Consider the following 23,151-nt stretch of genomic DNA (forward strand, 5'->3'; position numbering starts at 1 on the left):
GTAAGGGCGGCGTGGTAAGGTCCTATAGAACTTGAGGGTCCAGAGGTTTAAAGAGGGACACCAAAAAACGCTTTCACAACTTTTTATTTTCAATTGCGTCATATTACAAATTTCACCTCCGAATTACAATGATGGTGCCAACGTACAAGTCACGGTGTACAATTAGCTGAAAAAGTACCTGGTCCTAATGAGAAAACAAGGTACATGATTTACATTTGCATTATTGGAAATTTTACCGAAGACCGGTGGAGTCCTTCGGCAGGGTAGGACTATTCATGTACATTCTTGGATGTATAGTCAGTTAATACAGTAAGATGAATACTGCACGGTCTCAGTTTAATCTTTGACAACTAGGTTTTACTTCTTTTCATTGCTTCCGCGAGCAAGAAGGATGCTGGCGACAGGTATCTAGAATGTATAGAGTGGGCTCGCACCGGATCCCGTGTCGGGTCCATCAGTTGGTATGGGAGCGAACATGCATAATGCCTTGGACGCTGATCCTGAAGTCATACAGGTCAATCCTGAAAAGACAGAGAATGATAGTGTTAGTCTAGGGCGATGTCATTTTGTTATCAATGGTTCTGTAACCTAAAACATGAGTCCTCTCGTTCAAAACTTACATGTACCACAATTGCATGGAAAATTGCACTACCATTCATGTTGTTAAACATATCCATACATTTCAGCTCAATATGATACATAATGCCCGAGTAATATCGAGAAGAAGGATGTCGTTTTAAAATACCTGCCGCTGGAATGTCCTGCATTGATTAACCTGATGGTGGATCTGTGGACGGAAGGATAGCGCTCCCCCCTAATTGCCCCCCTTTTATCAGTGATTTCTCGTAAAATTAGATCCAACTGCCGAAGATTTTCTTACCATTTTTGCAAGAACACGTGTTCTTTGATGGTTGTAGTTCACAGTCGTCCCAAAGACCAGCCTTGGACTCGCAGTAGGACCAGAAAGAGTAGATGACACAACACTGATCATCGTCACAGTCGCCATCCCCGCTGCAACGGTTGAACAAGAAACCCTGCAAATAGTTAGCAGAATGCCGGGGCAACTAGTAACAGTTTACTGCCTTTATGACCCCTTAAAAGATCTTTTGGCAAAGGATTCAGGCGAATATATGGTGGCCGGTTTCGGGAACCGGGGAAGGAACATTACGTCTATTTGCCCCTGCAGGTCTAGGCCTATCGACGGCCATGAAAGGTGTTTCGTGTGGGTCGGAATCTGTGTAGGGGAGATACATGTAGCCAGTCAATTTTGCTTTCGTGGGGAGCTGACTTTCGTTCTTCAGATTCTCTTGGCTTCGTGATCCCCAGGGATATGTGCCTCCGTACCAAGGCAGAATATGCACCCTACCTGCGTTGAAATCACGAAACAGCACACGAGCACCCCGAATACGTTCAACCACGTCATGACTGAAAAATATCGTATACTCTAATAATCAGTCCTTCCTGGATAAGTTCATTTTTGAACCAATTTGTGACTTTATCACTAACTTTACGCTTATGTCATTGCGAATTGCATATTGCAACAAAGCATTATCTACAAAATTGGGTGGAATATTGAGATAAAATCAGGATCAGCATGCATTTCTCCGACAGCTGGATAGATCCCAGGGGTTCCGACGACATTTCCCATAATAAGACATGCACGTAACTCACTGCGTAAGGCATCGTTCACACGACAGTTCAACGTTAACGCATCTTCATTAGTATACAGGCCCATGGATCAGGCACAATCAGGTTACAATTACACTCCGGGCGTAGTGGATTGGGCTCGTCCCATGTTAAGGATGGACTGTCTCGGGAGTCTAGTTCAGATGGGCACCAAAGGAAAATCAGGTTAAAAAGCTGCTTACCAATCCAGATCGACAGCGAATTGAGTAGAAAGAGTTTTTTCGGCACGTCGGGAAATTCTTTTGACAGGAGGTATAACAGTTACCATCGTTACCAACATGGTGCAGGGACCGAGAGACAGTAGTGTACCATTGTATTTAGTCTTATGACAGGGTTTCTTATTCAATGATTCGCAGTGCAGGCTTATAGAGTTTCTTTCCTTGGCGAAGCCCAGCAGGAATGAGGTACTTCAAGCAGTGATTAAGAACAGTGCCTTATAGTTACAGCATTTTCGAAATATAATACTGTCTTAATCACCTCTCATCGTACTTGATTAGTTTCTGAGAAAGTGGTCACACATCCGTGTTAGTAAACAAGGGGAATCCCCCGCGCAATGACTTATGGACGTACATGGTTATCGTATTTACATGTTGATATCTTAGTATGGAGTAGGTCATTAGCCCATCTGAAGTTCCCGATATCCTGTTGTTCGTCGCTTGTCCTTGTCATATCATAACCATGTCCTGTCCTGTGGAGACCGCTCTCTGTGTTTTCATCGCCTTGATATGTGTGGGGTTCCTTTCAGCGATGACCTTACAGGGTAAGTACCTTAAACTCAGTCAGGGCCTACATCAAGGCACCAATTACCAAGCAGGTTGGTATCGGAGCAGACAAACCCTGACCTATGTTCATACCATCGCGGCGCAGAATCTGATATGCGGAAGTAATGAACATTGCATGACCTTCAGGCGTGCGTCCGTCTTTGACCTGTTGACCAGGGTGGAACATCTATCATGGGTCATTCATGCATGTTATGCATGTAACATGGTAGGATCTTTTGTGGCTTCGCTGGAAATGGCGCCACACATGTACAGTAATTCAGTTTTACTTTTCCACCTGCGAGTCGATGAGCTATAAACCAACGGAACTGCAAAGGAATAGATTTAGATTGAGTTTCCATCATCCTTTTGGCTAGTTTTCGGTTGAGCAATTAAACTACAAAGCAATTTTAAATTCAACGTCTGTGAAACGTTATACCCACGTGGTTTCACGACTTCGCCCCTGTCGTGGAAACGTTCATTCAGGCCACACCTGCGAAGTGGAATCAAGCCGTAACACGTACTCGAAGATACTGCAGAAACACGGTGTGTCCAACGCATGGAATTCAAGGTTTGCTCATTTGCAGATGCATGTGGTCCCTTACCAGACGTCCCTTTTGCAATGAAGCCACGAGGACAGTCGCGCTTCACTGAGGGTCAGGAGTTGGAATATGGCTGTAGAGGTGGCTATCAGCGACGAGGGAATCGCAGGATTCGCTGTTCGAACAACCAGTGGGAATGGGTCGACCCGAACCGACCTTTTTCTTGTCGAAGTAAGTGCATTACTGTGTTGCTCTCTGCTGCTGGGCATACGGTAAAGGAATTGATACCGAAATGGTGATAGTGGTTGACTCGCGACACCACCGCGAGGGTGGATCTGTAGGTGGATAGATGTAGGTCTCGCCCATGCGGTGTTTAGCGAGACAATCAATTTCTGATACAGAACAGCACAAACTAAACTTTGACATGTGATGTTAACCGCTGTTCGACGGCTTCGGTACTTTCCCTAGCGGTTAAAACCGCTGCGGAGAAAACGAGGCGCAGTGTAAAATACCTTAAAAGCGATACATCATTGCAACCAAGGTGTTGTAGAATAGTGCGTTGGCACACCATGATGCATCAATAGTTCTTGGCAAATGTATTGCCTGAACTACTGCTGGACTGGTTTGATTTGAATCGCTGCTTGCAACAAAATGGTCAGCGGATGAATGGTTGTGGCGGTGGTTGTAAACATTCGGTTTACCCCCTAGAAACTGATTTCCAAGTGTTATCATATATGTCATTGCGATTTTTCAGTTGTGATATGCCCTCCGCCACCCCAAGTTGTTCATGGCTCATACCCAGGTCATGACTATTCCTTTGGTAACATTTTGACCATGAGATGTGATGAAGGTTATAAGATCAAGACGACTGGCCTTGATCACATCATCTGCCAGCCAAACCGAAGATGGACCGTCATATCGGCGTGGTGCGAGGGTAGGTTTATCAAACAGGAAAACACTCACTACTGTCAACAGTGTACTTTTCGCTGGCGCTTTCGAATTTCTTTTTCGCGGATGTGACGAATTAACCTAGTTTAGCAAAAAAGGCGAAAATAGGTTTGATTGGAAAACCGAATGTAGGTTTGTAATGTATTTCTTATCTCCTACTTCATCCATCTTTAGACTTAGGACCGTTTCACTTGGCACCTATGACGGAGCTTTTGTGTAACGTGTAATAGGGAAGGAGCATACGACTGACCCTGGTATTCGGGGATATCATGCTTCATTGGTTATGTTGATAAGGACAGCGGCTCGGCCAGTGGTCCCTAGAACAAAACAAAAGTACCAAATTATTTTCACACTGAGATTTGGGCAGTAGCGACCGTAACTACTCCAATCATGTTTCCTGCTTATGTTGCATCTTTCCAATTTCCATTTAGCGGTCACATGTCGTCCATTAGCCGCACCACAGTATGGCTCGATGACCTTGGTGCGAGGGTCCGACTCGCTGGTTGTCGGAACCGCCTACTCATTTGAGTGTGACCGTGAGCACATGTTACGTGGCTACCGGGCGAGGGAAAAGATGGAACGGGAGTGCCGCCCTGATGGCACGTGGGACAATGTAGAGGCAGAGTGTATAGGTAGGACTCACAATGTATCATAAAGATCGAGTACAATGAATGACTTTCGGGGCACCATTTTCCTAAAAGGATTCTAAATACTTTTTTCAGAGTATACGCCAATCAAATTAATGAACTCAATCATGGCCATGCTTTCTGTGCTGAAGCAGCATTAAAGAGGTCTTCTGATTGGGTAACACAGGCCTGAGCTCCTAAATTGCTGCTTTAAGAGGACAATCATGACAGTGCCTTTCCATAAACAAGGTCCTTATCGATCATTGGACTTCAAACCCAACTCTGAGTACTAACGATAGTAAATACACCACTCACTTGAGCCGAATCTGGGGGCATATTGCCCTCTCCGGCACCAGAACCTTGAACTTAACTTACGCTTGTCTCATCATGTCTTGTTCTCATACTCACAGATATTCAATGTCCAGTATTAGACCGCTTGGAGAACGGAATAGTTGATGCAGTGGACAATCATTTCGGAGCCATTGCTACATTTGAGTAAGTGCTTCAACACGCGGCAGATCGCGCAACAACTGTTCAATTTCGCACTGCTATCCTGTAGCGGTTGCGGTCGCTGATGCCGCCATCTTCCAGTCCGAGCCCCCGTATACTAGAAAGAGCTACCGTTGATACCAGGCGTATCTTTATTAATTTCTGACATCGTAGCATAAGTCCGTTTCAAGCGAGCGGTCTCTCATGCTGAAAGGTAAGCATGACGTTACTCGGTTAATTTGCGCGATGGTTTCATCGGTGAATTTAGAATCATCATCTTTGCGGAAAAAACAAACAAGTTAAAGTTCGTCAGTCAAACGTATCGGTGTGACTGATCCTATCATCATCATCACTTTCCAGCTGTAATAATGGATACGACATGATCCCACATTATTCTGCTGACTCGAAGGTGACATACTGCCAACGGGATGGAAAATGGTCAGTCACCATTCCCGAGTGCAAACCAAGTAAGAACAAAAGGCTCCTGGCTACTATCATCGCAACTTGGAGCTGTGCTGCAGCAAAAAAGTCTGTCAAACAACATGACTACTACGGCAGGCCGGCCATCTTTGACTAGAAATGCGTACGCAAAGCGAGTTTTGATAACATCGACCCCCTCGGAACTCCTTTAAGGGTGGTCGATAAGCCTGAACCTGCAAGAGTTTAAATGCAGTACGGTAATATGGGGAACACCACAGAAATATTACACACTGGCAAACAGGCCGATTAAGTGATAATCCGGTACGTCGTTTGAGGTTTTTTTTAACGCGTCCAAAATCGGTGGAATTCGTTCAGAATGCAGCATGACACGAAACGTTTTTTTGAGGGAGGAGAGCGTTGCCCATTTCTCACAAACGTACACGTATAACAGAGTTCATAAACGAGGCTGATGGGATTCAGCAAGAATCACACTCTGCTAACACATTGTTTGTCAAGTCATCATCTCAGGCATGTCAAATCAGTTTTCTGTTTCGCTTTTAGACCATTGTGGGGCACTACCACCCAAGGCGAACGCCCTCTTCGGCCAAGGGCAATGGTTTTCGATTGGCGTGAAAAAAAATTACGGATGTAACCATGGTTACACGTACAGAGGCAGCCCATGGATTAGCTGCACCCATGATGGGTGGGTGTGGGACACTCCAGACAGGCCATTCTACTGCCAAGGTCGGTACTCTTCGCTTTCTTTAATCGCAATGTGGTAAATATCGACGTCCTTTCTGGTTCTTGATATCTCATTACAGTTTGGTTTGATCTTTTTTGCAGAGAACTGCGGGCCTCCTGGAAATAGTGGTGTCGCCCATGCCAAGTCGATCCAGTCCGGGTCGTATAGAGTTAATGAAGTGGTGAACATGGAGTGCGAAGACGATTATACACTGAGAGGAGAAACGGAGATGAGGTGTACTGAACAGCACAGTGCAGATGGAACTCCAACAAGCCCCACATGGGTGTGGACCAATCCTGAAAACAAAATGAAGTGTCACGGTATGATCCCAGTTTGCTTAAGTGTAGAGATGAAAATCAACGCAATCAATTCGATGTTGAATTTATACACAATTGTGAGCTCTTCTATTTTGGTGCATGGGGTCAACTCTCGAAAAGACACACTTTCCATGAAGCAATGACGTGATTAATATACATTTATGATGGACGGATAAAAATCATGCATATACACGTAATTTACTGAATCAAAAGACAGATTCATTAAACAACCATATCGGCCTTCTAAATTCATACATGTATGCTTTTGTCTTTAAGAAAAGTGCCATGATCCTACCCTCTTGGCCAATATCAAGTTGCAACATAGAAGATACGATATTGGCAGAGTCTTTACATTGGAGTGTGACAACGGCTACTCACCTGGTGTGACGCCTCACAACAGTAGGGTGCAATGTTCGGAAAATAATCGATGGAGTTGGTTGAAATCAAATGATCCCCCTCTTTCATGCCATGGTAAGTAAACAAGTTACGGACCTGTTCTGAACAAATACTATCTCGGCGTAAAGAAACGGAGGACAGCGAAACCGTTTGTGTACAAAGGCAAGTTTTCACTGCAGTACAGAACGCCAGCTTAATATCATATGTGTAAATTTTTGACCTGTCAGTGGTAAATGACCACGAAGTCTGTAAAGGTGGCAAAACCGCAGCAGTAAACCGCTGTTACACGAATATGCAAGGCATTTTATCACTTGGACCGCTGTCTTCCTTTACTGTTCAGATAGTAGGCCCGTACATCTGGTGGTAAACCGTACACCTGCATCACCCTTTCTTCCAGCGAATTGCCGTGACACGCCTAACGTTGCTCATGCAATCAAGCAGGGCGCAACTACCAGTTACCCAATAGGGCATCCGATAGCAATGGCTTGTGCCAGGGGCTACAAAGTGCGAGGTAACAACAATCTCAGATGTACAACCAGTGGCTGGATGTGGCTTGATCACAGCAGCAGATTTTCATGTAAAAGTAAGTGGTACTTTTTTCTCAATATGTGACATAGGATGCGTATAGCCCTCTTCGGTGGGTTCAGGAAACCCCCCTAATAGATTCTATTGAACTGTCTAGACGTCGAGTGATAGCAGGATGTGTAATCGACCCAGTCTCGTTTTATCCATGAAATAGTTCATATCCACAATAACCTTTTTTATCAGTCGGGCAAAGATCTTCCCTGAACGGATCGGAGCCTGCCGATCATCTTGCGTCGACTCGGTCGTATCATGATCTTTGCTCAACTGATTGTTTACCATCTACAACTCTCTCTTTTTCCAGAGGAATCTATTATTGAAGTGCCAAAAGGACGAGACGGATTTTGTCCGCGGCCGGTGCTGGGCGGTCGAGAGGTGTACTTCTACAAAGAGACATCCCTAGCAGCACTCACCGGGAATGGCTTTAAAGAATTCAGAGTGGGAACCACCTTGAGATGCGTTTGTTCAAATCCCGGAGAGATGTTCATGAAGGAAAACGACCGCAGAGTCCATGCACGTGATGTTCAATGTCTTCCTGGTGGCAGCTGGCAACAGTGTAATTGCGACATGATCCCAAGTGAAGGTATAATGACTTAGGGAACAACTCCTGTCTTCATCATCGACCAAACTTTCATTGCTTTAATAACCAATAACATTAAGAATTGATAAGTCTACACCAGCTAAGATTTTACTGAAGGAGATGCTGTCACACTTTGTCTAACTAACGCTGGCGTTTTTCTCTGACACCGATTGAGCAGCTGGGCCCGACAGACTAAACGTGAGTTTAAGATTTTGAAGATTTTATGTAGCCTGTTTAAATCTCGTCATAAACTTTACTTTGTTTTCAGTTCGTGAAACACCCCGCATAAGAATTCGGTCGGTTGGATACAAAGTCCTACCGGACGGTGCAATGAGAATTCCAAGAGTTTCTAATATCAGGCCTATTTACCTTGATTGTGAATTCGTCATTTGGAGAGGTGGCGATTACAATGGGGATTGGTTGCATCCAGATCCATACGGTTTCCAGTTTGATCTTATAGCAGCCGGAGAACGTTTTATAGATACATCGATATCTGGTCTGAGCATCATGAGCCAAACCCTGAAGATTAAGAGAGAGTACGGAAATGATAGACCAGACGGAACGTACAATTGCACAAAAGTAATTATATGGTATGGTAACAGACAAACCTACCATAATTCAATTAAGCTAGTCACGCAAGGTAGGTACCTTTTTGAAGGGATAATAGACAAGGAGGAAAACTTAAGACGATGTAACCTTTTTGAGTGTCTCCGTTGTTACCCATTGTTTTCTCTCGGTGTTTGGAAACGCTGGAGGACATATTCACACTTTTTTTTCTGCTGTTGAAAGGCTAAAATGGTCACTCTAGGTGTCTTTTTAGCAAGGAACACTGAAATATGAGGAACAACCAAGAATGTCACACCAATATCCATCATTGCGACCTGAAAGATACGATAGGGAAGTGGTCGTTGTATCGACAATATAAACTGTTGGTCTGACAATTGAATGTATCGTTAGCCACAACTACTCCTGCCAAAATTTCGGATATTCAACCTAATGCTTTTGGTCTTTATAGCAATACACTATAACTCATCTGCAAACAACAGAGGAGGACTTTGTTTCCCAACGATATTTTAAAATTGCCCATTTTAATACTAGTCCAGGTGAGTTTTAATAACAATCGAAGTACTTTTTGTGACTCTGGCTTGCTATGCCTTTATTCTTCTAGATCCGTACAGAGATGTTTGCTGCCCTTCGCTCGCTTTCATAGCGGACGGTTCCATGGAATTGGAAAAGGGAAGATCGTGTAATGACGGAGTTGGAAAAATGGCTGGTTCTAAATGGAAGTTTCAATGCGACGATGATTTTACCATAGAAGGAGACGAATACACGCACTGCCTCAATGATGGAACATGGTCCCACCCACCTCCTACATGCAGGCTAGGTAAGGCGATTGTCAGATTCGCAATCAAAGATCAGATGTCGCAACCACAGGACCGAACTTATTTCTTATTTTTCTGTCTCTTGAAAGTCGACGAAGGGCGTTCGTTCACCCTTTTTTACGCATCAGCCAGTTATGAAAAGAGAAGAACAGAATCACATCTTAGCTAGAGCGAGCTTTGTTTGGAGTAAGAAAGACCGAGAACATAGTACCCAGTCTAAGCAGTGTCTCTCGTCTCGACTTTCAGAGGTTTGTAAACATTTGCCATTCGTGAAGAATGGGCAGATCCTTCGCCGAAATCGCGACATAAACGACGTGGAAACCGTGGAGATGAAGTGCCTGCCGGAGTTCTCTGAGGTCATTGGGAGTAATCTCTGGAAATGTGAGCATGGGTGGTGGGTCCAGGCGCCGGATCAGGTCCCGCTGCGTTGTGAGAAAGGTATGTTTCACACGCCGATTCGGCGAAGGCCCAGCGGATGTCGTTTGCATGATGATATATATCCGTCTGGTTTTCGGCAGTTCAACACCAGTATATAGATTGCTACTGGTTACATGATATGAGGATATTTTGATGAAACTAGTAAAGTGCTGGACATCCTAACAATATTCTAATGTCTGACATGCATCGTCATCGTTGCTTTTGCCAATCTTATAGTGGAATTGTCTAGTTTTAAAAGATTGCCAGAAATGTTGTTTTTAGAAATTTGCCCATGTTTACCATACACATTCACCTTGTTTGGTGTTGCCTTTTTCTATAGAATTCTGCGAAGGTTTCCCATTCGTACGAGACCAACACTGCGCAGTGCTGGAGAGAGGGGAAAGCATTACCAAGCGTGAACAGTTATTCACAGGCGAGCAGTTGACAACATACCACTTGGCAGGAAGTGAAGTCGTAGAAAAGTGTACGGGCACAACCTCTGCCTGGGTGTGCCGTGGGAGAAAGTGGGAGAGTGTCAGTAAGTCATTGTGGTCGTAGTAATTTATTAGTAATTCTGACCCGTCCGGGCCCGGTCTTCACCAGGGATACTTTATACAGTTATGTACATGTACCTTTCACCAAGAACCGACTTTTATTGTGTCATCTGTCATGTCAGTTGGCGTGTTAATCCTTGTCGATACTGCTGGCATTCGCCCAACAAACGAGGGATTTTGTCGCAGTGATGGCAGTCTCTCGAATGCGGTGGTCTTTGCCGGTGCTTACGATAAAAAATAGATCTCACTGCGACCAGTGATTTTTCGCTCGTTGCATCGTTCATAAGTCTCAGATTGCAGCAGATTTCGTTAATGTTGCTTTTCAGATCCATGCCTAGGATACCCGCAAGGTTTGTCAAAAAACGACGTGGAAATTTCACCTAGCGCCACCTTCACAACGGATACTGGTGACCTTGTTGTTCCCGGTACACCCCTTTATAACAACGTAGGAAAGGAGCATTGGGTTTGCGACAGAAATGGGCAATGGAATCGAACAAGTAAGTCTCAAAGTTCCCTTTGTAATCTTACATCTGTCCTTGGATAGATTGTCCTGAGGACAAATTATTCCTTTAAATCCTATTGTAGGCTCTGATTTAGTGAATGTATTATATTATAAAAGAACCACAAAAACACTTATGGGGGGGGGGGGCTGTTAAAATTGCTACAGCCGCTGCATTGCTAATGAATTACGAATCACGAATTACGAAACTTTATTTAATCTCATAGAATAAATCACATTGGCATGATAGAATAAAGTGAAGTACAATTACTGGTACAAATAAATGGGATTTCCTTTCAGGGTTTTGTCAAAAATTGCCGTCGAGTCTCCAGACACGATGCACTTCATTGGAGATCGGTGCAACACTTTCCGTCAGGGACTCATGGATGGCCCGCGGCGATGCGGCGTTCATCACGTACTACACAGCCGCGAGCAAGCTATCCAGCAATTGCTCAGGAACTGACCAGAAATGGTTGTGTGACAATGGCCAGTGGGCGCGTTGGAGTAAGTATGGGTATAGAAAGGATTTACACTTACAAAATGCAGTCGACATATTCAAAGGAAAGGGAAACACAAAATCGTTTTCATTCGAATCCGGGTGACCGCACTTTTCCCGACATGTGCAGGGTCACTGTACTTTAAAAAAACTTTGAAATCCTCGGTATTTGTCTGCAACATCAGTGTATTGTACGCGCCGGTCACCGAGCCAAAGGTTGACCGCGCTCAACGTTGCTTAACTTCCACTCTGGGGCCAACGCGCCAACCACTGGGCCATAAAGGAATTCCCTCATGGCCGGCGGGTTAAGCCGTGCCATATACCTGGGGGTACTATGCAGACCCAGTCTATGGAGGGCCAAAATAAATCTTCATGATAAGCAGAAAGAAATGGTAACGATAGGTCCATTCCATTGGTTGCTGGGCCCGGTGTATGTTTTTCAGTGTTTCCGTTTATGAGTGTTTCACCCTCGTTGTTTGGGAACGCTGAAAGATAGATTGAACCGTTTTTCTGTGTTCCCCATATTGAAAAAAAACATGGTCTCAGGCACTCTAGTGAGTGGTCTATGGAATGGAAACTCTGAAATGAAGAGAACGACCGCAGATGTTACATACCGGTCTAACGTGTCATATCCTCTTTTCTTCAGCCAACTGCGATGAATTACCAACCCAACTGACAATTCGGGCTTCTCCGTTGAAGCTGCATTCAAGTGAGGCGAGGGACGTGACGTCATGGGCGGATGGGCAGACGATAAAGGTGGAATGCTTGATCGGGTATAGTCTGAAGACCGAGACCGGAGACTCGTGGACATGTGACCAAGGGACATGGAAACAGAGCAGAGCAGATCTCGATGTGCCAGAATGTACTCGAGGTAGGTTTTAAATAGTTCCACTATTCCTCACTAGGTAGTTTTCTAAAAGCCCCAAAAGCCTATTCCATTGTTCGTCTTCGTTATCAGGTGCTCAATCAACGAGATAGGCGTTCACGTTGGCGTTTTGGGGATTTGCGAAAACCCCAACTATCTGTGAAGCTCGAGCAATTCGCAAGTTCGACCCGCTATGATGATGCATTGCGCCTGAAAAATCATTTTGCGGTGGTCATCGTTGGTCCTTGCGAGAAGAATCGGTGCCAGGTGAGGCAAGTCTATCCAACACTGCATGGGAATGGTACTGCTCTCTGCTAGTTTTGTTTTCAAAAGCAACTTTCCGAGCTGGAAGACCAGAACTTTTGAAATCTTCGTCATTCTGACAATAATATATGTCACACAACCGTGTCATCAGGGACGAAGAGATTCATTGCCCTGGTTTGAATCGCGAAATCTCGTAAAGTTCTCTTCTGGGTCGAAGAGATTTGCTCAGCTGGTTCCGCGAAATCTCGTAGCCTCTCTGTCTTTAAAATGTTGCCCTCTCTTTCAGACATGAGTAGACCTACATCAAATGTTGGTCAAGGTCAGTGGTGTGACCCAGACACTGACATTCCAAGTGGTTCTGTCATAACCGCGGCCGGGGACTACGGCAATTACGACGATAACGGCAAAACAGTCATTGAGGTCGAGTGCAACAATGGGGCAAGAGTCAACATTACTTGTATCAGTGGCAGTTATGATCCAGAGCCAAGCCAGGCCTGTATCTGATCCGCCCATTTGATGACACCGAGGTTGAAATCCGCCATTGCGATTTCAGGCTTACGATGTACTGACGACAGACAGAAGTCAATTGCGGGCTTTATTATTTTTTTGTGGCGACTGGGCTGAAGGAATTTTTTCGTAAGAAAGAGACCTGCAGGTAACGATTCGGCTTTTTGTTCGCAAGTTCAGCACCCAACCGACTGGTGGTGAGCAGAAATCGGATTGACCGCACCCAATTGAAACCCCATCGTAAGAAAACTAGCGCAATGGTGGATCAGCTCCTAAAAACGCCAGCTGAGAATTGACTTTTTAAGTTAAATTTTACAATATATATATAGATGTATGTACAGTGTACGTTGTGAGTAGGCCTATTATAAATGCAACGCGAATCCAGTCGGACAAAAAACATGCACAGCAGTACTATACAAGCCAAGTTTAATTTACAATGTAACCACTATACTTGACTTCGCGGTAAGGGTAGGTTTCCATTGAATTTAATTTTGCTTGAATTACACAATTGGCGCTTTTTTTCAGAAACTTCAGTAGAGCATTCAGTCAGTTAATCAAATCATGGCTTCTCTAGCCACAAAATAAACATGAAGGTTTTTCTACTGAACAGCGTTGGCTTCTCTATTTGATCCAGCAAGTACTTCTTTTGAAAATACGCTCTGATTACGCACCAATGTCATTGCGACTGCTGTCTCAATCCAGCCAGACACGCCAGAAACATACATGTAGTCACAGTATTGCCTCATATTGGAATGCTGCTCAACCAGATTCAGCGACATAGTCACAATTGGGCCTCAAAGCATTGCCGCTGCTTTGGCCGCTGGTGGGTGAACCCAGCCAAACGCGACAGACATATTGGCACAACCTGTCCTTCAATGGGCATAGTGCGGACACTTTAAACCAAATCAGATTTGGGAACCTTACTACAAGCATGTTTCACAGCTGGTGGTCACAATATATGCTTGAGATAACATTGGTGTTTGCGACCAGATTCCACTACGGCACTGGTCAGAATGCCCAAGTTGATGAAATGTCACAATCTTGCCCTTAATTGGTGAACAAGAAACTGGCCAGCAGTTAGTACCAAAGAGCCCAAAAAAGTATGAAACAAAACTAGGACCTGGTGTGGATAAGCTCGCTCCAGAATTAAGACCAACCTGTACAACTAGCTATGAAATAATCAATAAATGACTGCCTCGAACTTGTACTAGCCTGTTAATTATTCACTGGAATTGGATTTCCCATGCATTCGCTACAACAAACAAGACCAGAATCCTGGAGATTCCAAGTTTTGCTTGTAGGAGGACTGTCCTCCGACAGAACAAGAGAATGAACAATCACTTGCTGAGAACTGTCCTCCGACAGAACAAGAGAATGAACAATCACATACTGAGAACTGTCCTCCGACAGAACAAGAGAATGAACAATCACATACTGAGAACTGTCCTCCGACAGAACAAGAGAATGAACAATCACATACTGAGAACTGTCCTCCGACAGAACAAGAGAATGAACAATCACGTGCTGAGAACTGTCCTCCGACAGAACAAGAGAATGAACAATCACTTGCTGAGAACTGTCCTCCGACAGAACAAGAGAATGAACAATCACATACTGAGAACTGTCCTCCGACAGAACAAGAGAATGAACAATCACTTGCTGAGAACTGTCCTCCGACAGAACAAGAGAATGAACAATCACATACTGAGAACTGTCCTCCTACAGAACAAGAGAATGAACAATCACTTGCTGAGAACTGTCCTCCTACAGAACAAGCTGCCCAGCTGTCTTGTCGTCAATATGTAAATGGGGACTGTCTTGGATGAGTGAGTGTGCTGTGCGATGGTGAGTGTCCTAAAGGGACAACCAGCAAGCCTTGTTATTTCAGAGAAGGGACATGTCGTCGATGGCGACAGCTAGAAGCAATGGGGTCCACGGAGACCATCTTGCACTTGAACACTTGTTGGAATGAGGGAGAGGACAACTGAGAACTTGACTATCCAGCGAGTAGGAAGCGTCTCACTCAAGACAGTGCGACCATACTTGTAATGATAATCGATAAAATGCAGTGTAGGCCACCTGCATGGCTGTTTTCATATAGAGAGACCATTTAATATTATTAATTTGTCCATGTCATCACCAAAAATAAACAAATGAAACGGATCGATATTTTGTCGTGGCAACAAAAGAGAAGGGCAGACAAATGTGCTTCCGTCTGAGTTACCATCTTCCAACTGAAGGTCTTCCAATATTAGGAATGAAGAGTGGTTGTCTTGCGTCCAATCCCAGGACAGTGCAGAAGTAGAAAATGTCCCGGCAAACAGTGTCTCACCGTATTGTATTCTGACGGATTATGGTATGCGGCCATTAAGGCCTACCCTCAATAGCTCAGAAATTAAATCGCATCACAGAATTCTTTGTTCCTCAGGCATTCTATCCCAGGACATTTCCAACTTCTGGACGTATTGCACTGTTTGCGAAGGTGAGGGTCGTAACTGATTTCAGTTGTTTCCTGGTGGTTTTTTGGCCATGAAATGAAACGAGTACGAGTTGCTTTTCTAACAGTCGGTAAAGGCCATCTTGACCCCCAATGGATTGAAATTGCTACATACAACGCGCGTCTAAATGTATGGTCCAAGGCAACGGAGGCAATACCACTGGAGGTGGAAGTTCAGTATGACAAAGGCTGGCATAGTGAAGTCAGTGGAGAATGACGAATGTGTTAAGCAATGAACTAGGAGCTGCTGTGTGAGCCGAGCAGGACACACTAGAGACAACCAGTGTCATACTTCGTTGTTGTCCTAATATTATTGGTATAAATGGACAGCAGCCTTAATGCAGCCACGTGACCGTTAGTCAAAAGCGGACTTTGTAGATACCATTGGCATTGTGGTTGCTGTGTCGAACCCAGCGAGACGCACCAGAGACAAAGGGCCGTTTCCACAGGACTAATTAGGATCTCGTCTGGTTCGATGTGCTGTGTGTACACACTTACGTCATTACGGCACTAACGTCAGGGGTGTGATGTATTGTGATCTGGTTTGGTTTTGTTATTGTACACTGTACCATCAGCCTCATATATTCTAATAGCATTTTGGTGGCTGTGTCAATCCAGCCAGATACGACACCCAAAGACAGTCACAACCTTTAAGGAGGGCCATCTGCTTAACTTAATGCAATCATCGAAATAACGAAACTGATTTGTAGACAGCTTTATTTGCAGAACACCAGACACCGTCGGATTTCAAATTCACATCTACCTTGTACTGTAACATTGGTCAGGAGCAGTTGCTCCTTTACAAATACCAACAACAGGTCTGGAGCTCTATGACACTTTAAGAGAGGAGGAGGGGGCAAGTTTTCAAAATGGCTTTCAGCAGTTTTTACATCTGCCCCTCTTTATGTTACAATAAGAATAGCACCTAATCACGATGAATACTCTGATCACGACACATTTAGACCATGTTCATAAGAGGCCACAGAAATGCCCTCAAAAGTTAATGCAGTCTGAATTACTTTCTCTCCCAATTCTTCTTGTTTTCCTCCTGGTAGAAATTCAGGTGTGAATTCCCGAAATGTTATTGCCAGTCGTCGTTCTCTGATGTCCTCCCTGCGAATCCCATGTTTCCATTCGTATCGACTCGGGCCAAAAACTGTAATCAAAGATCGTCTATCCATCGGCACGAGCACTAATACACCGGGCTTGTCATCATGAGTCATACTGAGGTACGTACCAGAGACTAGATTCAACGTCACAAGATGTTCACCCCACAACCAGAAGTCGTCAAAATGCGGATCAATTGCTGATCCCCTTTCAGGCACATATTCTAGCTGACACTGCTCAACAGGAATGAAGTCTTTCAGTTTTTCTATTTGTTTTATACTATCAATGAGTAGTCTACTAAAGGGTGCAAGTCCACTGAATACCTGCAACTTCAGCTTTTTCTTCTTGAAGTTGACCTTTGGTCCAAAGTCCTGAAAAAGAAGAGGAAATGCATAAAGCTCTAGAGATACCTTTTTAAAAAGTAATTACCCAGTACCATACATGTAGATATATTTTGGTTGATCCTAAGTGTATAAAGTAAACAAACCCGCACCTCCAATAATGTAAAATGTGTTTACAATTGTTTGTCGGCGAGGTAAACAACTATACTACTAGCAGATAAAATAAGTGAACCACCTCAGAAATAAATGGCCTACATCATGACATGTGGACCAGTACCTGTTTTCTCCTTCCGGACTGAGAATCAACCCAAGGTATCTCATCAATCTCCTGGACCAGTTTTTGTTCCTCTTCTTCAGTGATGAAGTTATTCATGATCAATATTCCAGGGAAGTTTATGGACTGACCGGAGTGTTCAGGATGGGAAGACAACGTATTGAGATCGCTCCAAGCTTTCTCACAGTCTTGACAGTAGATGTAAGTCTCCATTCCCTGAAAGTATAACAAACGATCTGTCTCCTCAAATATTTTAAATCAGCCAGGTTTCCTTGCAATTATCCTCGTACCATCAATTGGAGGAAGACGTTGAAGACCACAACAAACCAACAGCAAATAAAAGGATGTGTGGTTGCATACCATGTGTTTGGTTGTGCCTACATTTGGTTAAGGCTCGTTTTGGCTTTGATCGAGCGACCACTGGCGATGATGATGTCCAAGTTAAAAGATAGGGGAAATGATAGGCCTACCTTTATATCGCCGTGCCGTGCATTAAATAGGCCTAAAATATCATCGCCATTGACCTCATGACATCAATTCCAATTAAAAAGTGGTGATAGTATGCACTACGTTCCGACAACGTGGTAATGATGTGTTGTCAGACGTTTTTTATTCGCCTATTCAGTAAGCATCCGGAAACTGAATGGTGTATTTCTCTGTGTGATTTGTATGGGTTCCGTATTCATCATTATCACCAGGTACCTGTTTCCGGACAAACACAAACTACAGCAAAATGTGAAGAGTATTGTAAAATTGTCTTTCACAAAGTGAATACCTCATAATAACTTGACTGCTTGGCAACACTTCTATTCGTGTTTCCTGCATTATTCTCGCATAGGAAACACTTTCTAATCCCTTTGCACGCACAAAACGACAAGAACGAGTTCTTCACTTCCATTTTCTAATAAGGGGAACTCTCCGATCAGCTGATACGCTTCATCCTCGATTCAAGTTAAAAGTTGTTGTACATTTTACACTACGTGATGCACAGTCTCTTTTTATGGTGTCAAGGTTGGAAATCAGGAGGAGGTGATAAAGTTGAAAAACTGTCGTTGGTGCAATTTTATGTTTTTTCAGAAACAAACGACTAAAACAAGGAAAATTGTGCCTGAGTTATGATTAATTGCATTGTATCTGCTCCAGGAAAAGTGATTCTGCATGGAGAACATGCAGTCGTGTATGGAAAGGTATCTGATTTGGAGTTTTGTCCCGGTTTGGAAAAAAGCGTCTGCTTGTACATTTTCATGATTCTAATCTGAGGCTAAGCAAGAATGTTAAGCAAGTAAAGTTGGAACGAGTTTACAATCTCCGATCACACCCCAAAAAAAGGTCATCGGTTGACTAACGAAGCACCACTGTTCAATGGATTTATAGTTGAATGCGATCAAACTACGTCATTTCCGATCGGGGATTGTAAATTTTAACCGTAAAGTTAATTTCATTTACGTCGTTACTGTGTACAATGAATTTCTTAATTTTTTTCTTTGTTTCATGTGTTTCAGACTGCTTTGGCAGCAAGCCTTGACCTTCGAACTTACCTTACTCTAAATAATGTGGAGTCTGATGATATCATCATTCATCTGCCAGATGTCGATGTTGAAAGAATTTGGAAAATCAAAGATATCACTGAAGCATTTGGTGAGATGACTGGTAAGATAATCAGAGGAATCGGTCGACTATCGTAGGCAATTTTTTGTAGTCTTTCAAAAAATCAACAATTTTGATGGTAACAGTTGTTTTTATATGAAATGAAACATCTGGGAAGTATGAAGACATTAACTTAGGATGGTTTGTCTCATTCTATACCATTTGCTGGCCTTCCAAGGACTGTTTGTTGAATGAATACTTCTTCCTCTACAGTAGCATTGGAAACAGACTTAATTGTTATACCTAGTCTTAGATAAAGTCCTGAAATTGTCCACTGTCTCAGTAATGTCTTTAAAACCACCATACATTGTGATAAGCACCAAGTCAGCTGGTAACTTGCATTTTCTTATTTTCAGAAGATATTGATCCACTGAAACCAGAAGCCCCTTCTGATGTCTGGATGGAACGAATTAAAGCATTTGCTGAGATAGACAGTGATACCGCAGACACTAAATCACTAGCCATTGTATCACTCCTGTACCTTTACTTGAAAATCACCAAAAGAAAAAGGTAGATCAAAGGTGATTCCCATGGACAGAGTGTGTGCTGTCTGCTTGTTTCCAAAGTGCCGCAATGACTTTCAGTATTAAGCACTGTGTAGAAGAAGCTCATCTACTGTTAGCATAACAATTCATATCGACCAAAGATAGTAAAGGACCAGCTAGGGCTTCAGATTTAGGTCTCTGTGCCTACTGGGTCACGGAAATGAAATAAATTACTGAAGTCAAAATCCAAACTTGGTCAGAGATGAAATTTGTTGGGCTGTAAATGAAAAACAGAAGTTGCTATACTGCTTTTCTTTTTTGTGGTGCTGACCAGTAGTTTCCCTGGTGCGAGCTAGTCATGTTGAACAAACTTATCAGGCAATTTATTGTTGGAGTTGGATCATTGTTTTAACCAAACGTTTCTTTTCCAGTCAGTTCTTCCCTGTGGAGATCTCTGTTTTGTCTCAACTCCCAGCCGGTGCGGGCCTTGGTTCATCAGCATCCTACTCCGTCTGTCTCTCAGCTAGCCTTCTAATAGCTTCTGGTGCTATTTCTCCTGGTGCTGATTTACAGTGGTCCGAGTCAGAGCTGGATCTTATCAACAAATGGGCATTTATAGGTGAAACTGTTATCCATGGTCGACCATCTGGCATTGATAATTCTACAAGTACTTATGGTAGGTTCAGATGTTTTTACCATAAACCAGTGTACCTTATAACACTTCAAGGACTAAATGAAGAAAGCAGAGTTGCACCAACAAAAATTCCTTGAATCGGATGTAAATATCAGAATTCCTTTCACAAAAGTACCAATTGAAAGAGTATGTAGTTTTGGTATGGGTGAATATCACAGCCTGAAAGTAAAATTACCTGCTCAAATGTCTTCCCCCATTTGAGTAATTTTGAATTTTATTTCTATGTCATTGCATGGTTTACTTCTCAGAATCATCTTTCTGTTGTTGTTCAGGCATGTGTCTCAGACCAATGTAGACCAATGTCTCAAATCTTTCATATTCCATCTTTTCAGGTGGTGCTCTTACATTCACAGGTGGCAACATTTCAAGATTGGAAAGGTAAATCTTTCATAGGTTGACTTTAGCTTCTAGGAAATTCATTTTTAGGAGAACATACATGTAGGGAACAACGCTGAACTATGTGTTGCTGCACATGACTTTTTTGCTTTTAGTGATAAATAGGTAAATTATAATTCATCTAAACTTCATGGTAAAAAACATCAGCATTTAGAAGAAAATAACATGTTATTTCAGAATGGCCAAGATTGAGATTCTTCTGACAAATACCAAAGTTCCAAGGAGTACTAAAGTTCTGGTTGCCGGAGTGAGAAAGAGATTCAATGAGGTAGGTCACCTTGCAAGTGACCCTAGATTCATGCTTGGTATAAGTTGGTGAAAGCCTAAAGCTGACTTGCGAATGTAAAACCCCCAGCGGCCAAATTAATAGAAAACGGATGTGCCGACCATCAAAAGACCAGCTGAACTTGAAACATGATAGACACCCAGCCACTGGTCTCCCTCGACTGCAAAAACAACAAGTTCCTCGAGGAGAAAGGTCACAGCTAGAGATCATAATCTTAAATTCTTTGAAGTATTGTAAGAAATTTTTTGATATTTCCCTACACTGGAATTCATTGATTGTGCTGTCCATTTTCAGTATCCAGATGTTATCAAACCGGTTATAGAATCTATCGAAGCCTTGGTCAACAAATGTGTACCAATACTCGAGGAAATGAACAAGCCTGATTTAGACAAATGTTATGCTCAACTGGAGGTAAGAATATGTGCTTAGGAGCCACTGTGAACTGTAGTAGTGGTCAAGAGGTTTCTCTGGTTCAAACCCTACATTTTGCACCCAGAATTAGGTCATCAAGATTTGAATTCTGTCTAAAATGTTAATTATAACCTGACTTTTGAATCTTGCTCTGAGAGCTGATTTGGGCGACAAAAATACCTTCAGTTTTAAATGATGTTGAGAAATCTTTTGATTTTATTCTGTATTTTCTATTCAGGAACTTGTTGAAATGAACCACAACCTATTATGTGTGTTAGGAGTTAGTCATCCCAGTCTGGAGAATGTGCGAAGAATAACGAGTCATCATGGCTTTCATTCCAAGCTTACTGGTGCTGGGGGAGGTGGATGTGCTGTAACATTGAATAGGCCAGGTAGGAAGCCATTGAGTATTTCGGATAAGTACGAAAGTAGGCCTACCGCGGAACCTCCCTCAATAGCGGAAACCTCTGTTAGCAGGACACCCTCTCAAAAAAGGGACATTGGTTTTGGTCCCAAAGTGGTTACATTCTGTGCAATTGGACCTCTGTAATCAGGACACTTCCATATCAAGGGCAGGTCTGTCTCCAAGTCCGTTTGACAATGAACAGAGAGAACTCGTAGTTTTAAGCACAGTCAGACGTGGAATAATGGAATGCCAATGTGTCTAGGTTCTGACTGTATAAGTACTAAACAAAGCTACCTACATGTACAGTACAGTGCACTACCACACGCAGCATTCCATAACTCACTGAATGCATGTAGTTCACTGGGATAATGAGTATTGGGGAGTGGTGTTGTTCATATACATGTACAGTGAAGTGCCCTATGAACTGACAACACTATTTATGGTGCCTTACGTGTACTTTTATAACTTGTATTCAAATTCAATTCTAGATCAAGATGGTGAGAAGTTGCAAGCTGTAATCAAAGCTTTAGAAGACGAGGGATACAAGTGTTGGACGACGTCGGTTGGTGGACCCGGCATACAACAACATTCCATAGATGACAGAAAGATTGTGATACGGACTACTTGTTAATAGTATCATTCTTTTGACTGTGACAATGATGGCAGTGTGTAAAACCACTTTCAACATTCAAGCCACATTCCACATGAGGACATCAAGGTTTTGTTTCAGATGCAATTCTTTGTTTCACCCCGTTCACAAGCGGGTCTACGTATTGATTGACCGGGATCAAAGGACTCCCACCTATTCATGAGTTTAATTAACACCATGTGATACGAATTTCACATATTCCTCAAGAGATGTCATTCCATGAAAATTAAAGGACAGCAACCAGAGATTGCATGTCTTGATTTTTTGTGTCTGTTAGTTTCTTACAATAGAAAACATAGTAATTTAGTAATTTGTACTTGTTAACATGGTTTGATATCAATTATCAGGCACATTGTACATGAACTGGTGCTAGCAACTGCAGAGTATCAAACAAAATTTGCTTTTGCCAACGAATTGTTCTCTTCTTCCTTGAAGGTGACTCACTTGAGGTTTTCCCACGAACAATCTGAAGGCACACAAGAGTGCTCTTTGAGAAGTGCATATCGATCTGAAATGTTCAAAATCAACCACTTTGTCGTCCTTGAAGTTCAGTGGGTTACGTGGGTAGTCTCTGTACTTATCATGTGGCCCACAGATGGGACTGCATGTTGGAGTTTTAACATGATATCATAGGTACTTGTTCACCGTCTTGCTTGCCCACAGAAAGGCCCGTGCCTGTTGATTTACAGATATCTGAGCAGGGTATCAGGCCCACTTGCAGCAAGGATGCCACAGTCACCTTCAATAATACCAGTTCGGGAGTTCCTACAGTTGTACATGTACACTGTCCATTGGCACATCACTTCAGACTGGTCACCAAACGGACTGAACAAGGCAGAGTTTACAGCAATCCTTCAAGGTATGATAACCAAAGATAAGCACACACAA

At 43.1% G+C, this 23,151-nt stretch overlaps 4 protein-coding genes across 6 annotated transcripts; 2 read left to right on the top strand and 2 right to left on the bottom strand.

Moving 5' to 3' along the window:
- Positions 1-76: 76 nt before the first annotated feature.
- Positions 77-1,426, bottom strand: LOC135483700 (uncharacterized). Its single transcript, XM_064764697.1, has 3 exons — positions 1,367-1,426; positions 881-1,034; positions 77-521 (listed from the first exon to the last, which is right to left on the bottom strand). Exons 1-3 carry the CDS (start codon positions 1,421-1,423, stop codon positions 409-411), a joined length of 324 nt encoding a protein of 107 aa, XP_064620767.1. The 5' UTR covers positions 1,424-1,426; the 3' UTR covers positions 77-408.
- An 897-nt stretch (positions 1,427-2,323) lies between these two features.
- LOC135500598 (sushi, von Willebrand factor type A, EGF and pentraxin domain-containing protein 1-like) lies at positions 2,324-13,673 on the top strand. 2 transcript variants are annotated; one of them, XM_064792152.1, is made up of 19 exons: positions 2,326-2,446; positions 3,032-3,217; positions 3,741-3,920; positions 4,366-4,566; positions 4,971-5,055; positions 5,410-5,516; positions 6,031-6,213; positions 6,313-6,531; positions 6,805-6,999; positions 7,322-7,507; positions 7,811-8,089; positions 8,355-8,726; positions 9,255-9,470; positions 9,715-9,906; positions 10,226-10,423; positions 10,766-10,936; positions 11,239-11,442; positions 12,081-12,305; positions 12,850-13,673. In XM_064792152.1, the coding sequence occupies exons 1-19, from the start codon at positions 2,365-2,367 to the stop codon at positions 13,065-13,067; spliced, it is 3,699 nt and encodes a 1,232-aa protein (XP_064648222.1). In that variant the 5' UTR covers positions 2,326-2,364; the 3' UTR covers positions 13,068-13,673. The 2 variants fall into 2 exon arrangements, with proteins under 2 accessions (XP_064648228.1, XP_064648222.1); XM_064792158.1 differs by lacking the exon at positions 10,766-10,936 and having other exon boundaries at positions 2,324-2,446.
- Positions 13,674-16,273: 2,600 nt separating this feature from the next.
- Positions 16,274-18,200, bottom strand: LOC135483481 (alpha-ketoglutarate-dependent dioxygenase alkB homolog 4-like). Of its 2 annotated transcripts, none has more exons than XM_064764434.1 (3): positions 18,065-18,200; positions 17,293-17,505; positions 16,274-17,045 (listed from the first exon to the last, which is right to left on the bottom strand). In XM_064764434.1, the coding sequence occupies exons 1-3, from the start codon at positions 18,185-18,187 to the stop codon at positions 16,515-16,517; spliced, it is 867 nt and encodes a 288-aa protein (XP_064620504.1). In that variant the 5' UTR covers positions 18,188-18,200; the 3' UTR covers positions 16,274-16,514. The 2 variants fall into 2 exon arrangements, with proteins under 2 accessions (XP_064620504.1, XP_064620505.1); XM_064764435.1 differs by lacking the exon at positions 18,065-18,200 and adding an exon at positions 17,650-17,717.
- Positions 18,201-18,353: 153 nt separating this feature from the next.
- LOC135483482 (mevalonate kinase-like) lies at positions 18,354-22,640 on the top strand. Its single transcript, XM_064764436.1, has 9 exons — positions 18,354-18,476; positions 18,792-18,939; positions 19,293-19,446; positions 19,853-20,097; positions 20,448-20,493; positions 20,689-20,779; positions 21,092-21,208; positions 21,447-21,600; positions 22,103-22,640. Exons 1-9 carry the CDS (start codon positions 18,405-18,407, stop codon positions 22,243-22,245), a joined length of 1,170 nt encoding a protein of 389 aa, XP_064620506.1. The 5' UTR covers positions 18,354-18,404; the 3' UTR covers positions 22,246-22,640.
- Positions 22,641-23,151: the final 511 nt, after the last annotated feature.

The sequence above is a fragment of the Lineus longissimus genome, chromosome 2 (assembly GCF_910592395.1).
Source record: "Lineus longissimus chromosome 2, tnLinLong1.2, whole genome shotgun sequence".
Classification (NCBI taxonomy): Eukaryota; Metazoa; Nemertea; class Pilidiophora; order Heteronemertea; family Lineidae; genus Lineus; species Lineus longissimus.